The sequence below is a fragment of the Pelodiscus sinensis genome, chromosome 13, assembly GCF_052426305.1.
Source record: "Pelodiscus sinensis isolate ZL-2025 chromosome 13, ASM5242630v1, whole genome shotgun sequence".
Taxonomy (NCBI): Eukaryota; Metazoa; Chordata; order Testudines; family Trionychidae; genus Pelodiscus; species Pelodiscus sinensis.
The window spans coordinates 45,335,594-45,350,237 of record NC_143064.1 but is presented as its reverse complement, the minus strand read 5'-3'; the positions used below and the strand labels follow the sequence as shown (position 1 = coordinate 45,350,237).

The following is a 14,644-nucleotide window of genomic DNA, read 5'->3' as shown; positions in this document are numbered from 1 at the left end:
CAGCAGAGCTGCTTGAAACCAAGGTGAACCGCGCCCGTGCAACAGCTGCTCTGCCTGTCTACTCCAGGGGTTTAGCTTTGCCGTGCCCGGCTGCTGATGGCAGGAACTGAAGCAAATCCCCGGTGTGTCCAACCTTGTATCTGCAGGTGGAAATAAAGTCCACTCCTAACAGCAGCCTCTCCCTAGTGTGATGAAAACAGGATGGTGATCATGACAGTTTTACCATCTCAGAGCTATATTCTGCACCTAGAATTGCTGAGATTGTGTCTGATTTTTCCCTCACAGCGGAGATTAAAACCCTTTCCTAGCATGAGGATAAATGTTCTCCTAAACAAACGACACTTGCTCCTAAGGTACAGATTTAACTGGCCAGATGGTTAGCTGTAAATCCCCGCCATACATTAGGAGTTGGGAGGAGTTAATAATTCATCCTTCCTGACGGTTCACTGCTGGCAGCTCCTGTTTCTTCAGACCTCTCCGGGTCCTGGTGGCATTCTTCTAACACTAGGCGCTGTAGGCAGAGTTAGTTCTATGTGAACGCTTATAGCTCGGTTTTCTATTTGGGGATAAGGACGGGGAAGTTGGGTGTGTTCACCCCGTTATACAGTCGAGTTGTGTTTCGTGGCTCACTTCTCAGTGGGTCAGGTTGTGTGGCCATGCCGTAGCTGAGGGATGAATTGAGGAGCATTTCCCTCCTACCTAAAAAGAATGCAATCCAGTGTAGGTCCCACAAACAGTCTCTTTGGCGCTCTTGGCTTCATTTGTGTATTAGCTGAAACCCATTGTCCTTATTTGCTTTTCCTTTTTTCCTTTCCAGCCACTGGTGCTGCTGATGGAGTGGCCGGAAGCCACCAATTTTGCCTGCCTGATAGCAGGGTACTGCCGCCTCCTGGTGGACACCAAGAAGATGATGTTCTCTAGACCATCCAGCCAGCAGCTGCCTCCTCAGATTACCAAGGCAGGTACGTTTCAGCCTCTGCTTTTTGCGCCCCCTGCTCTGCTATTTAGCCCAGTTCGGAAAGGAGATGGATTCCTTCTCGGCACTGGGGTAGAACTAAAACTAACAGAGACCTTTTCTATGCGGCAGGCAGTGTTAGCTAGCAGGAAAAAACAGGGTTTCAGAAGACAGGTTCTGGCTTTGCATATGCCACTGATTCACTGAGTGTCCCTGGGAAAATCACTTAACCTCTTGGTTCCTCTGTGAAAAAGTAACAGTAATTTTACTCCCACTGCTTGTCACATGCCAGGTGGCATGTGGTATCATAATATCAGGTCCACGGGGCAGCTCTAAGCTGGGTCAGCATAAATCTGGCATTTATAAAGACTTAGTGCCACCCGCAGGAATCAGCACTGAATCCGCTTGCAATGTGCCCACAGAGGATGTGCAGCTGCCGTGACTCATGTGCCTACAGTTGGCTTGGGTTTGGCAGGGTTCTACGCTGCATCCAGAGCATCTGTGCAGAACAAAGGGCTGTTTAACTTCCTGCTGCTTTTCCTGAGCGGCAGAGATGTAGAGTCAGACACGCTCACATCCCGCACCGGACGCTTGTGGCACCGCGGCTGCTGTGCATTAGAACCAAAGATGTACAGCCAAGACTCCCAAAAGTGACTTGTGATTTTGGTGCCTCGATTCTGAGGCGTCCAATCTGAGAACCGTAGAGGAGTCTGGAGTACAGGGGTGCATCTGCAAACCGTGCCACCTTCAAGGGGACTCCTCTTGGGCACCTGTCAGCCGACGGTCAGGGCAGTGAGTCCCTTATGACCGGCTGAAGTTCTTTTAAATTGTGCTTGGTTCTGTTACAGCAATTGAAGGAGTCAGGTTAAAGCTTAAACAGTTACTATTTTATTGTTACAGGGTAAGCTTAGTTGTTAAATGCTACTGCTGTGTTACAGATAACACAGCCACTACAAAGGAAATTACACTAAGAAGTTACTTACAGGTACCATGAAACCCTTTTGGTTCTCTGAGCTCTTATTAAATGCATGCAAAATACACATAGCAGGTATATTCTCACCCCTGCGTTCCAGACTTGGCGTGGCCAGCGTCTTTCTCTCAATCCCTCGGGAAGAAGTAGGGCGAGGTTGGGCGTCCCACAGACCTCGGGAGACAATCAATACCTGCCAGCAGGTATAGATGATTGGAGCTCAAATGGGGTAGGCTGCTGAACCTCTTTTTATACCCCTTGGGTCATGTAGGCTTCTTCCTGGGCTCAAGTGGCCAATTAGGAAAAATGGCTTTGAATGCCAAGTTTCCCACGAAGGGTGCAAAGCATAATTTACACCTGGGAAAATGCAGACAATGGGCACCTCTGGTATGTGATGGGCGAAGATTCCTCTCCTGGGACAGTGCAGGCGTGTCAATTACTGGTACTAGCCATCAGGGCAACGGGAGGCCCCGGGTCGTCAGCTAGCCCATTTACTGTCTGGTTTCTGTTTATGGTAGAGTCAGGGACAGGCAGCAAACCTGTGTTCCCAGGGCATCAAAGGCTGACTGCCTTTCTCTTGCTCTCTGGGGGGGGAGGGGGGAACAAGATGGGGCTCGTGGCAAAACAAGATGGGGTTTTTGTGTCTGGCTACAGCACCCAAAATCACTGGTCACTTGCGGAAGTCTGCCCGCCCATGTGGCTATGATGTAGGGATGTGCAGGGGCAGTGTAGAGGGTAGAAGCAGCAGCATTAGCCAGGACCATGGGGTTTCATATCTCCATATGAGATGGAGCTGGTTGACGCTGCCTTAAAGGGCTAGTACCCATCTCAGGGTCCCATTCTGTAACTGAATCAAATGTCAGGGTAGATCTGATCCTTCCCTCCGTGCCCCAGTGCATGGGGGTTGGTGGGGGGCTATCTCTAGGTGCTTGGATTGGGAGGGTGGGGCAGCAAGAGCGCTGGAGGGAGGCAATGCATTGGTGGCTGCGCAGCTGCAAGAGCCATTTATCCCTGTCGCATGGTGACACGAGCTGTTGTGTTCTCAGGGCTACAGTAAAAGCCCCTGTGTCCTGAGGGGTGAAAGTCTTTCCCCCTTGAGCCTCGCTGGAGCCCAGCGCACCAGCCCCCTGGCCAGGTCGGGTTCAGAAGGGTTGGATTTAGCCCACCAAGACAGGCGATCCCTCCGGAGAACGTGTCTCGGCAGGAGAGCCAGAGCGCTCCGACAGAGCGGGTCGGATTACCTGGGCTGCAGATTGCAAGCAGTGCCAAAATCTTAACTGGAAAATCAGTTCCTCCCACCCTTTGCCTGGGAGAGGAGCATATCCGTGTCCCGGGGGCCCCAGAAGGCCCCTGGGGAACTGCAGCCGTTGTTAGGGGTGAGTTTCCTATGCTGGGATTATCCGTGAAATCCATCTCCCTTGGATGATGTCCATCTGATCAGCTGCGGCCGGCAGGCACAGCGCACTGGGCTGCAGAACTGGGCAGTCACGTCATGTGCTGCCTCCATGAAAATCCTTTCAAAGCTGGTGTTAACCCAGCGAGGGCAGCTGACGGGTTGGCTGATTGCCGGCTCCTGCTTACGCCCCAGCCCAGAAACATACACAGCTAGCCCACAGAAGGGATTCGAATGCGCAGCAAAGGTCCCCTGCCTGCCCCCGGCTCTGCCATGTGGCACATGGGCACAGGCACTGCCATGGGCTCGTGGCTAGCGTCCTGTGGTACCAGGCAAGCTCAGTTCCTGAAGCCAGCCTCCTGCTCGCCCCTTGCCGAGGGGGCTGCAGGCACCAGAGTGCTCAGCCTGCACCGGGGCAGAGAGAGGGCGAGGGAGAGCCTTGCGTTGTGCTGCAGTGTGGTTGTTTCAGGGACTGTGCCCACGCAGCCACAAGTGGCTGTGATGCAGGGACATGCAGGAGGGGACGAAGCGGGGGGCTTGTCCCTCCCATAAATGGGTCACACTCCCACTCGGCCAAGTTGTGTCGCGTCAGCGTTCCCCCTCCCCCATTCATTCACTTCAGTGCAGACCTGGAGGTTGCCTGCTTCTAGAGGGAAGGGGCTAGTTCAGTCTCCAGGGCCCCTTCGGTCCTCAGTCTCTCTCTTGAGCCGTCCAACGAGGGAGCTGGCTTGGAACTGCTGGCCTGGAAGTGAGAGGTTCTGTTGTCCATCCCTAGTCCCCAGAGCCATGCAAGAGCAGCGGGTGTCAAGCTTAGCTACACAGATTTAGCCCGGGCCACTGGTGTGTCCATTACCATATCTCTTTATTCTTGCTGGTGTTTTTACGCTGTGGGGGGTGAGCGTTTTAATCCACGGGGGGATTGGGAGACAAATTGCCCATGTTGCTGAGCTATTGCGCTCAGGGATTTATTTGACTGCATTTGATTTTGTAACAAGGAGCCTGTGTCCCCTGGCACTGACCTGCAGAGCTGTGCAGGTCAGCTGCGAATGCAGTCAGAAATGCCTCCCGAGGCCTGGATTCTACCTCCCACAAAGAAAAGTCTCTGGAGAGTGGAGGACACTCTGTATGTAACATTTACTACTGATGCTAGAGGGTTCTAGTGAGTCTGGGGGTACCTGGGCCTGCCTCAGCACTGGGACTGGATCAAATGACCACTCGAGGTCTTTCCAGCCCTATATCTCTGTGATCAGCAAGAGCCAATGGCTGGAAGCCGGAATAGACAAATTCAAGGTGGACATAAGGCCCAAATCTTTAACCATGAGCGTGATTAACCCAAATGCATCCACTGTGAATGGTGAAATTCACTTATGCTGGGAGCTGTGGCTCCTGGCCCCTGCAGTGAGCTCCCCACAGCTCCCAAACTCACGGAGGGGGCCGGGAGCTAAGGGGAACCTACTGTGGCTCCCGGCCCCCATCACCTCCTCAGGCCAGGACAGGAGACTCGCGAATATGCACCACCATGAAATCGCAATTCTGCAAATTGTGAGGGTCTCCTGTAGAGTCCCACGTGGCAGATTCCCTGTCACTTTGAGCCTTCGCACGACAAACGGATGTCTTCCCCACAGAGAACCAATTCCACCACCTGCTGTTGGGCTGGTGCAGGAACTGCTCGGTGGAGGGCTCTGCCCTGTGCTATGCAGGTGGCCAGACTAGAGGATCACAAGGGTCTTTTCTGACTCTTAAAACTTACGACCCATTAGAGCGGAGCTGGCATTTCTAGCTGGTTCCTCCAAGTGGGAAACTCCAGTTCTGCTGAATCATAGAATCATAGAGCTGGAAGAGACCTCAGAAGGTCATCAAGTCCAGCCGCCTGCTCTAGGCAGGACCAATCCCAACTAAGTCAACCCAGCCAGGGCTTTGTCAAGCCGAGACTTAAACACCTCTAGGGATGGAGACTCCACCACTTCCCTAGGGAACCCATTCCAGTGCTTCACCACCCACCTAGGGAAATAGTTTTCCCTAATATCCAACCTGGACCTCTCCCACCACAACTTGAGACCATTGCTCCTTGTTCTGCCATCTGTCACTACTGAGAACAGCCTCTCTCCATCCTCTTTGGAACCTCCCTTCAGGAAGTTGAAGGCTGCTCTCAAATCCTCCCTCACTCTTCGCTTCTGCAGACTAAACAGACCCAAGTCCCTCAGCCTCTCCTCGTAGGTCATATGCTCCAGCCCCCTAATCATTTTGGTTGCCCTCGGCTGGACCCTCTCCAATGCGTCCACATCCTTTTTGTAGTGGGGGGCCCAGAACTGGCCCAGCTGGTTCATTCAAGTAGAAGACACCTGCCACTCCACTTAATGCCCCTGATATTCTGCCTGTGCCTTTTCCACAGAGTGTATGAGCATGGCAACGCTGCTGCAATTTGTCAGTGGGACCTTTCTGTTGGGCTCGCTGCCCACCTGTTATCCTGCACAGAAATGATACTTTGACATGTGTCCTGGACCTGGATGTAAATGATCTAACTGGGCTGAATATTAGTGAAGGTGCCACAGAGGTTGCAGGAGACTGCAGTAGCTGGGCCGGGGAATGCTACGTTGTGGAGAGCGTATCATCTGAGCTGGAAAAAGCTCTTGGCTCCCTCTGGGTTTGGCTTGGCTTAGCGGAGTAGAAGTTGGCATATTGCAGGAGAACCAACACCTATGCCCATGGAGACTGTGCCCGTTGTTCTGCTGCATGTTCCAAGTCTGCTGTGACATCCCCTTGGCCTCTGAGGATAAGCTGAGGAGCAATGGGCTTAAAGTGCAGCAAGGGAGGTTTAGGTTGGACATTAGGAAAAACTTCCTAACTGTCAGGGTGGTTAAACACTGGAATAAATTGCCTAGGGGGGTTGTGGAATCTCCATCCCTGGAGATACTGAAGAGCAGGTTAGACAGACAGCTATCAGGGTTGATCTAGATCAGCGTTAAACTGTTTTCCACGGCACACTGGTGCGCTGTAAGTCAGATGGAAGCGGAGAACAGAATTCAAAATGGCTGCCCTTAAAGGGGCAGGCGACCTTTTTTTTTCTCAAAAAATATTGTTTGGTGTTCCTTGGCCTTAAAAAGTTTAAGAAGCACTGAAGTAGATGGTGCTTGGTCCTGCCGTGAAGGACTTGATGACCTCTTGAGGTCTCCTCCAGTTCTAGGATTCTATGATCCCAAGGATTTTAATGCCCAGCAGGAGGCAGCTGTGGTTTGGTGGTTCCTAAGGTGCATGCTGAATTTCGTGCCTCTCCCTCCTTCTCATGGGTGCTGCTCTAACGTAAGGAATGTTATTTTGGTTTAGATTATATCACCGCGCACAACGTCCACCGGCCGGCTGCAGCGGGGCACTCGGGAAAGAAAGAGAGCGGGTTCTTGGGTGGCGCTACCTCCAGCCCTGGGAAATCCAGTCCCCGAGTTCCCAAGGCATCGGACTCGGAGCTCGTCAGCTTTTGTTACCTGCACATGCGGGAACAAAGGAAGCAGCGAGAAAACAGGACGGACATCAACGAAAACCTGATCTTCTTTGAGGAAACCAGGCCCAGGACCAAATCCGACCCCACTTCCAAAAGCTCCGGCCAAGGCTATGAGGGTGCTGCCAAAGAGTACAACCCGGATGGCCTTGACCGGGACCATCAGGCAAGTAGGGCAAGGGCCAACACCATGGACAACCACCTGAGGAACGATGCCATGCACTTCTACTGTAACTCCTGCAAAGCCAAACTCAAGAGCCGGCTGGCCTCTCGGAAAGGCGGCAAGGCCGGCAGCTCCCACGATAACATGGTAGACTTGATGTCCCTGCCGCCTCCAGGGAGCGATGAGGAAGCGGACGAGACCACTTCCCTGCTCCCTGCGATCGCCGCCCCACCGCCTGGCTTTCGGGATAACAGCTCCGACGAGGACGACCCCAAGCGCAGGGCGGCCGCGCAGAGCCAGGAGCAGGGCCGACACCTCTGCGGCATCCTGTACGACGAGATCCCGGTGACGCTGATAGACAGCGTCCAAACGCGGACGGTCCGAGACCACGCCCAAGAGCTGGACGATGCTCTGGTGTCCACCCTGCAGGCTCTGGAAGCCCTGGCTGCTTCGGAAGATTGTTCACACCCCCCACCACAGCAGACAGCAGGTAGTGAAGGAGGCAGAGCTGTTGTGCTTCCATTACTGTCTGGGGTGCGAGTCCCTTTCCCTTCTCATTCCTCTCTCCTTACCTCTCTCCTCCCTCTGTCTCAGTTCTTATTCGTATTTGGAGGGGATTCCAGAAACGCAGGCCTTAGGGAGACCAGACCCTGGAACTAGTGTAGAGGGAGAGCAGTCCGGCGGGTGCTTGGAAACTTTCATGGTGCTGGAGATGCAAACCTCCTGTCTCCGAACAGACGAGTGATAGCAGGGCGGCCAGACAGCTTCCAGGCTCCCTCTGGTCGGCATGCTTCCTCTCTGCAGCTGGGATCCACCCAGCTGCCTGTATCCCAAAAGCCCTGCAGGTGGGGGCACAAGGAAGGCCTGCAGAACAGAGCTTTGGCATGCAGGGTGTGCCCTGGCCTGGAAGGGGTCCCCCAATCCTGCTCTCTCCTCCTCTCGGTGTTGTACTCTCCATGGTGCTACTGAGACAGCCACGAAGGAGGGAAAAGGAGTAAGAGCTGCGGGTTCTTCAGCATGCGGCTGGAAAGATCACCAGCAAACTCGGGGCGTTCCCGCCAGCCAGTGCAGGGTTGGTGGTGGTCTCAGAGACATGCTCATCTCTGGCCTCTGTCACCAATAACAATCCAGCCTGCGGATTGGCCAATACTCTACTATGCTCTGACAGCCCCTAAAGAAACTCAGCCCAACATTCTGCTGGAAGAGGCTGCTGGCTCGGCTGCTGGCCAGGTGGTGCAGCAGCTAATGCAGCAGCTCTACTGCCCTCCCTTCTTTCGGGGAGCTGAGAGAGGTGCTGGGCTGAGAGCTCCCTGCTTGTGCACACAGCAGGCCAGCTGGGGCCCAGAGCTCCCCGCCTAACACTCTCCCGGCTGGAAGGGGAGTTCTGCTTTTGCAGCACACCTGCTCCCCTAGCACAGGGATGGGGACACTGTCCGCTGCAAACTGGACTGAGACCATGATGATTTCGCACCAGCCAGCCAACAGCTGTCAGGTGGGAATGACTTTTAGTCACATGACTTGGGGTGGACTTCAACAGCTTCCTGGAAATGGAGGATTCCATAACCCTGTTGCCAGACACCCGCACCCACTTCCCTCGCACCCTAAACTGATGTCAGAGCCTGCAGAGATGCCGCCATTAGTCTCCACTGTTCCCAGCAGGAAGGGAAGGAGATCCTGGCTGGCCGTGTGCAGCAACAACCTGGTTTCCCTGCACCTGTTTCTGGGAAGCTTTGTTATTAGCCCTGCCTCTCGCATGTTGGATGAGAAAGTGCAACTGCTTTGGAGATCAGGGGCCCGCTCCTCCAAGCACAGTACGGCCCGCCAGCCTCTCCCAAAGCAGGTCTCGCCGTTGGGCAAAGCAGACCCAAAGCCCGTGTCTCTTGGTGTGCACAGATGAGTAATTACGGTGACGAGCCACCAGATCAATGCTGTGGGACAATCTGGCCCCTGGAGAAACCCCAGTGAAGTCAAGACATTGGGCCCTGGGCATTCCCAGGGCTATCTGGCCCTGAGAGATTCTGCAGCTGTAAAAGGGCACCTGGCCAAGGTGACTTAAGTGCAAATGTGTTATCAGTTGGATTCCTCCAGGCTGAGTAAAGTGGGTGATGTGAGCGGCCTGCTGGCCTCCTCCACACTCTGCCAGGTTTCCTGATTGCTCCAGACAGCTCCCCATGGCCCTGCCGGAATCCTTCCCAGGCCCCCTTCGCAGGTTAAATGCTCTCACTGAATTGAGTCAGACGCCAGACTGAAGCTGGCAATCAGTCTCGGTCAGACTTGCCTAGACATAGATCCCATTCACGCACAGGAGCAGGTGATCCAGTCAAAATCGTCTCCTGGAGGTGTTGGTGGGAGGAGGGAGCTGAGGTTCCCCTGCTGAAATCCTCTCTCCTCCAGTGGGCACGGAGGTCTGTGGGACTTCCTCTGCATTGCTGCTGTCTCCTGCAAGCAGAGGTGAGATCCCAGCATAACATCCCCACGTCCCTCTTGTGTTTTCTCAGGTCTCATTGTTCTAGCTGCCATCACGCCCGAGTCATCCTTGGACTCTGGCCACGAAACCAACTCCTCGGAGCTAACAGATGTCTCAGAGATGGTCTCGGCCATGAAGCAGCACCAGAACGCCGCCTACTTCCTGGCCCACCACATCAACAAAGAAAACCTGCTGGGCAGGAAGGATCTTCCCTTCCGAATCCAGAGCTGTGCTGCTCAAGCCGTCCTCACCTCGCCATACCTGCTTGGGCGCCAGGAGCCAGGCCCTTCCCTGAAGCCAGCTTTCTCTCACCAGCCCGCCAGCCTCTCTTGCAGCAGGAGCAAGCAGGACCAGCAGCCAGGAGAGCAGAGTTACACCTTGGCAGTCCAGCCTGTGCAGTCACCGCAGCTGAAGGAGCAGAACAGGGACATGACAATGCCGGGCTCGGAATGCAAAGGCCCCGGCCACTCGAAAGCAGCTTTTGAGGTGTCACTGCACACTGCAGCTGCCTTGAGCAGGGACCAGGGGCAGGATCCTCGGGAGAAGGTGCCCAAAGAGGTCCGGCTGAGCCCTAAACTAACCCTGGATCCTAAGGGCAGCGTGACCGTCTCAGCTGCTTTGCAGCAAGTGGGGAGCAAAGGCTCGCCTTCCCAAGCAGCAGCTGTGGTGGCAGACACGCAGGCCAGTGGGAGCAGCAGCTGTGTGCTTTCCAGTAGCAAGCCTTTGAAATTCAAAGGGAGTCAGCCAGCTGTGGAGACCTCGTGTGACTGTCAACCGGAAGCCTCTCTGAGCCCAAAAGAGCCTTCTGGCAAGAGGGGCGATGCGTCCCATCCCTCCCCTGGGGGGGGCGAAAGGCTGCAGGCCAAGACTTTCCCCTCAAAGAGCTACCCACAGAAAGTGAGTGGAGACCCTGGAGGAAAACCAGCAAGTGGGGAGCCAGGCCAGAAAGCAAAAAGTGATGCTGCAAACCCTGCATACCAGAAACACATGGGTCCCGCGAGCCAAGGGGAGAAAATGCAGCAGGAAAGTTGTGCCAAAAGCTTACAAGCGGAGGGTAGCACGCTGCATTCTCCATCTACGAGTGGCACTTCCAGGAGCACCAGCGAGGATCCCAAAGGGCAGATCCAGCTGGTGCCCAGATCTGAGGGCTTGCAGATTAGCACCGTGCCTTCCAAGAAAGCAGAAAAGATCCCGGAAACAACCCCGCAGGATGCTGATGTTCCAGCTAAACCCAAAGTCCCAAAAGCCCACTTCAGGTTAAGGAAGCTGTTCTCTGCTACTTTCCCAACGCGGCTGAAGAAGGAGACAGACGAGCGGCAGGCCCAGCTCCAGAAGGTGAAACAGTATGAGCTGGAATTCCTGGAAGAGCTGCTCAAGCCAAAGACCAAAAGTGACCTCCCGCCTCCGGAATACCTGCATCCTTCTGTGCCTGGGCGCTGCAGTTGTCAGCTGAAGAGCAGCCCTGTGCAGAAAGTCCCCGGGATGTCCCGGGAGCAGAGGCGAAGCTGCGACTGCAAGCGGATCTGCAGAGGGGTGAGGCCACAGCCCGGCCAGTTAACAGCACCAGAGCTGGAGAGGCAAGGGAGAGAGAAGGCCCCTGACAGCCAGAAGCAGGCAGAAGCAGGCAGGCTTAATAGTGTGAGCAGCCCTTCTAAAGGCAGGCGGATACGATCCACAAGTTTAGAGTCCAGAGACTACCGGTCAGATCCGGAGAACAGCATGTCTTGTCTGACCACGTGCACCTCCCGTGGAGAGTGCATGGGGGCACCACACTACAAGAAACTGATGCGCCGCTACAGTGTCAGTGAAATCGATCAGGCTGAGCGAACCTCTCTCTCCTCGGACATCTACCAGAACACCTATCCGGCCAAGCAGAAAGGCCTGCAGAGCGAAGGAGACCCTGGGACCCACAGCACCACGCCGAAGAGCAAGAACCAGGAATCCCCAAGAACAGGGGACCCATCTTACGTTCAAATAGCACAGGAGAAGAAGAGCCAGAAGGGCTCGGCGGCTTTCTCCCTCCAGGAGGAGATGTACCCAAGTCATGCCGAGCTGCCGGAGGAAGACATGGAGGACAAGAAGTGCTGCTCCATCCGGTATTGCTTCTACTACAGGAAGTGCGACGTGGCAGAAGACGGGAGCGAGAAGGACGAACTCTCCTATTCCATCCCCATGCAGATCCTACCAGGCATGAAGCTGGACAATCAGATGGTTCCAGTAATGAGCAGGACCCTTCAGGTCCTGGATGCCACTGCCTGCAGCAGCCCTGATGATAGCCAGACCCAGGAGATAGATTTAAGGACCTCCACCTTTGAGGGGAGCCTGGCTAAGGTCCACGCCCTTCGAGGCCATGCCTATGCATTGCCAGACGGGTTTCTGGCAGTGCAGCTGGACACTAACGAGCTCCTGACCATCCTAAGGCAGTGCGTGGTGAGCCCTGAAGTTCGGGAGTGCAAACCCTACATCTCCCAGCTGGCCGAATACAAGCAAGAGCTCGCCCTGAAGTTCAAAGAATTCCGGGCCTCCTGCCGCAGGGTGGCAGCTGTGGACAAGAGCCCGACGCACATGCTCTCAGCAATCACAAGCAGCTTTCAGGTGCTCAGCAGCCTCATTGAGACCTTTGTGAGGCTGGTGTACATCGTGCGCTCCGAGTCCCAGCGCCAGGAGCTGCTGACCAAGGTGGAAGAGGTGGTGCGGAACTACACCTTCTTGCTGAGGGCGGCGGAAGAGTCAACAGCCAGAACGCTGAGTCAGCACCAGATGGCGGAGCAGCAGTCCCGCCCATCGGCCACGGTTGCAACTGTTATGAGCACATTCACGCGCTCCTTAAAGACGCTGATCAATAAATAAGCCGGCTAGGGAACTGAACGAACCAGTATGTGCCAAGCTGTGTGTCAGTGGTTCTTGTTGCGAGATTGTGTCCAAAAAGGCCTGCTTGTAACAGGGCTGCAGGGTCAGAGACTTCTCTGTGGGGTGTATAGCTGCATTGGTGGAGTCTGAAAGGGACACACGTCTTATAGTTAGCTGTCTGCCAACCCGCCGGAGGGCTACAGCCAGCCACTCTGCATGCTCTCCCATGCCATCTTGTCAGTGCCCTTATCTGGGAGGTATTGCAGTTCACGCCCCGTGCTGATTTGGTTCTGGATCTCCCCTGTGAGGACAGCTGACATTTTTTACTTCATCATGGTGCACTGGGCCAGTCTGGAACTAGGAACTGAGCTGAGACCCTCCAGCTTTGCTTGGGTCCGAGTCCCCTTGGATCCAAGCCAGCGTCTTGCCACGTAAACAGCTCTTATGCCTCCAGAGACCCTCAGCCTACAAGTCCTGCCCTCAGCTGCAGAAGGGATCTTAAATAGCAAAGTCCCCAAGGCCACGTTAGGGGGAGTGAAGTAGTCATGGGGGGGGGATCCTGGAGACCGGATGCAGGGGTTGGGTCACCCTAGCAGCTTTCAGAATGCCAGCCCAGATGTGCACACACTTGCTCTGATCAAGGGACACACAGGAGCCCAACCTGTTCCATGGTTATAACAAGCCACAGGCTGCACTCCTTTACCCACCTCTCCAGGTGCTGTGAGGGCTCAAACTTAGGCCTTTCTCCACAGCCCTGTGTGATGGTGCGGAAATGTCCAGAGGGAATGAGCAGCAAAGAGCAAACCCAACTGCTTTCACCGATGGCATGAGGCTGGAATTCAAGAGTCATTTTGGAAGGGAGACACGTGAGTTCCACCTCTTGAGCCGTTCATTCCCATCTGCCTTCTGCTCAAGGTGGGGAGATGCTGGGAGCTCTCTCTTACTATGCCGTTCGAGTCGTTGCCAAGAGAAGTCATTTTTAGCATTTTGGTTTGTAGTGCCAGCTTGCTTTCCGTCATTTCTAACACACACACCCCGAACCTACCGTCTGACGGCACCTCCCTCTCCTCCAAAACAGTGCCAAAGGGAACCCACAAGTCTCTGCATCCACCTTAACCACCCTGCCACTCTGCCTCAAGGGCACATGTGGAGAACAGGCCATGGTGGGATCCCGGTGTTGCTGTGTTTTAGAGCATACGTGTTCGAGTCTATACGAGAGGTCAGACTGGCTAGTGAGGGCAGGTGTCAGAAGACAGATAGGTTTGTGAAGTCAGGCAATTGCCCACTCACTTGTAGAGTGCAAAGAGATGATTAGGGATCTCAATCCAATTGATCACCTCCCGTCACCTCCCATCTCTATTTTTTTATACAAGACACACATTTGAAATCTCTTGTTTTCCATACGAGTTATGGAAATGCACAATGTGCTTTTAACACGTGTTCTTTACCTAGTGCAATAACATTCCCTGGCCCATAGCTTCAACCAGCCGTTGGCCACTGTCATCAGCAAAGAAGGGAGGCTCTCACAATACAGACAGAGCACCTCTTGTCTCCTGCTTTCAAGAGCCCTGTAACAAAATATACAATGGAATAGCCAAAGCAGAGTTCAGTCCGTGGCAGGCGATGCCTATTTGAAGGCCAACAGGAGGCCAGCCTCGTCCATTATCTACTAAGAAATAGAGAGTTTCCTTGAGCTCCCTATCATGCCTATACCATTCCTCCATAAATCTCTCTGCGTCATTGAGAGACTTTTTTATTGTCTGTATATAGTATATATAAATAAATATATATATAAATTCTATATATATACAAATTTGTCTTGTTTTACAAACAAGAAAGATTAAATATATTAATCTTAATACCAAAACTCGCACTGTGTGTCTTTTTCAGACTGTGAATATGTATTATTGTTTACACAGAGCATTGTTTGCAGACATGGAAGCTTATATCTTCCTCACCAAAGGGTAGTGGAAAGCAGTAGCTGTTATAACACGGAGTACCACGCTGCACACTGGTTTAAGGGTCAGGAAATGAAGGAAACTAAGCACATGGAAGGAGAAGGTGATAATGACATACCCAAATTGGAACTTAATTACTGGGATCAGCACCCTTATAAAAGGTACCAGGGGGTCTTTAATAGCCACCGATGGTCAGGACCTTGGTTTTATATCTCATCTGAAAGACGCCACCTCCAGCGACACAGCTCCTGCTGATACACTGATCATTGCATCAGTTCTGATTCAGTGGGAAGAGCATCCCCCTGCTGAATCGTTTTAACAGCCCATTGGAAAAGGCATTAGCGCTAACTGCAGCAGATATGGCATAAGTGACGGCTGCACAGAAAGGTCAGTTC

The 14,644-nt window shown here is 53.8% G+C and overlaps 1 protein-coding gene across 1 annotated transcript in view; it reads left to right on the top strand.

Moving 5' to 3' along the window:
- The window catches only part of FRMPD3 (FERM and PDZ domain containing 3), an 80,492-nt gene extending 66,366 nt beyond the window's left edge, over positions 1–14,126 (top strand). The window contains exons 13-15 of the mRNA XM_075896708.2: positions 818–962; positions 6,643–7,464; positions 9,473–14,126. Coding sequence (XP_075752823.2) covers positions 818–962; positions 6,643–7,464; positions 9,473–12,291 — 3,786 coding nt within the window. The 3' untranslated portion in view covers positions 12,292–14,126. The remainder of the gene's footprint in view (positions 1–817; positions 963–6,642; positions 7,465–9,472) is intronic.
- The last annotated feature ends 518 nt before the right edge of the window (positions 14,127–14,644 follow it).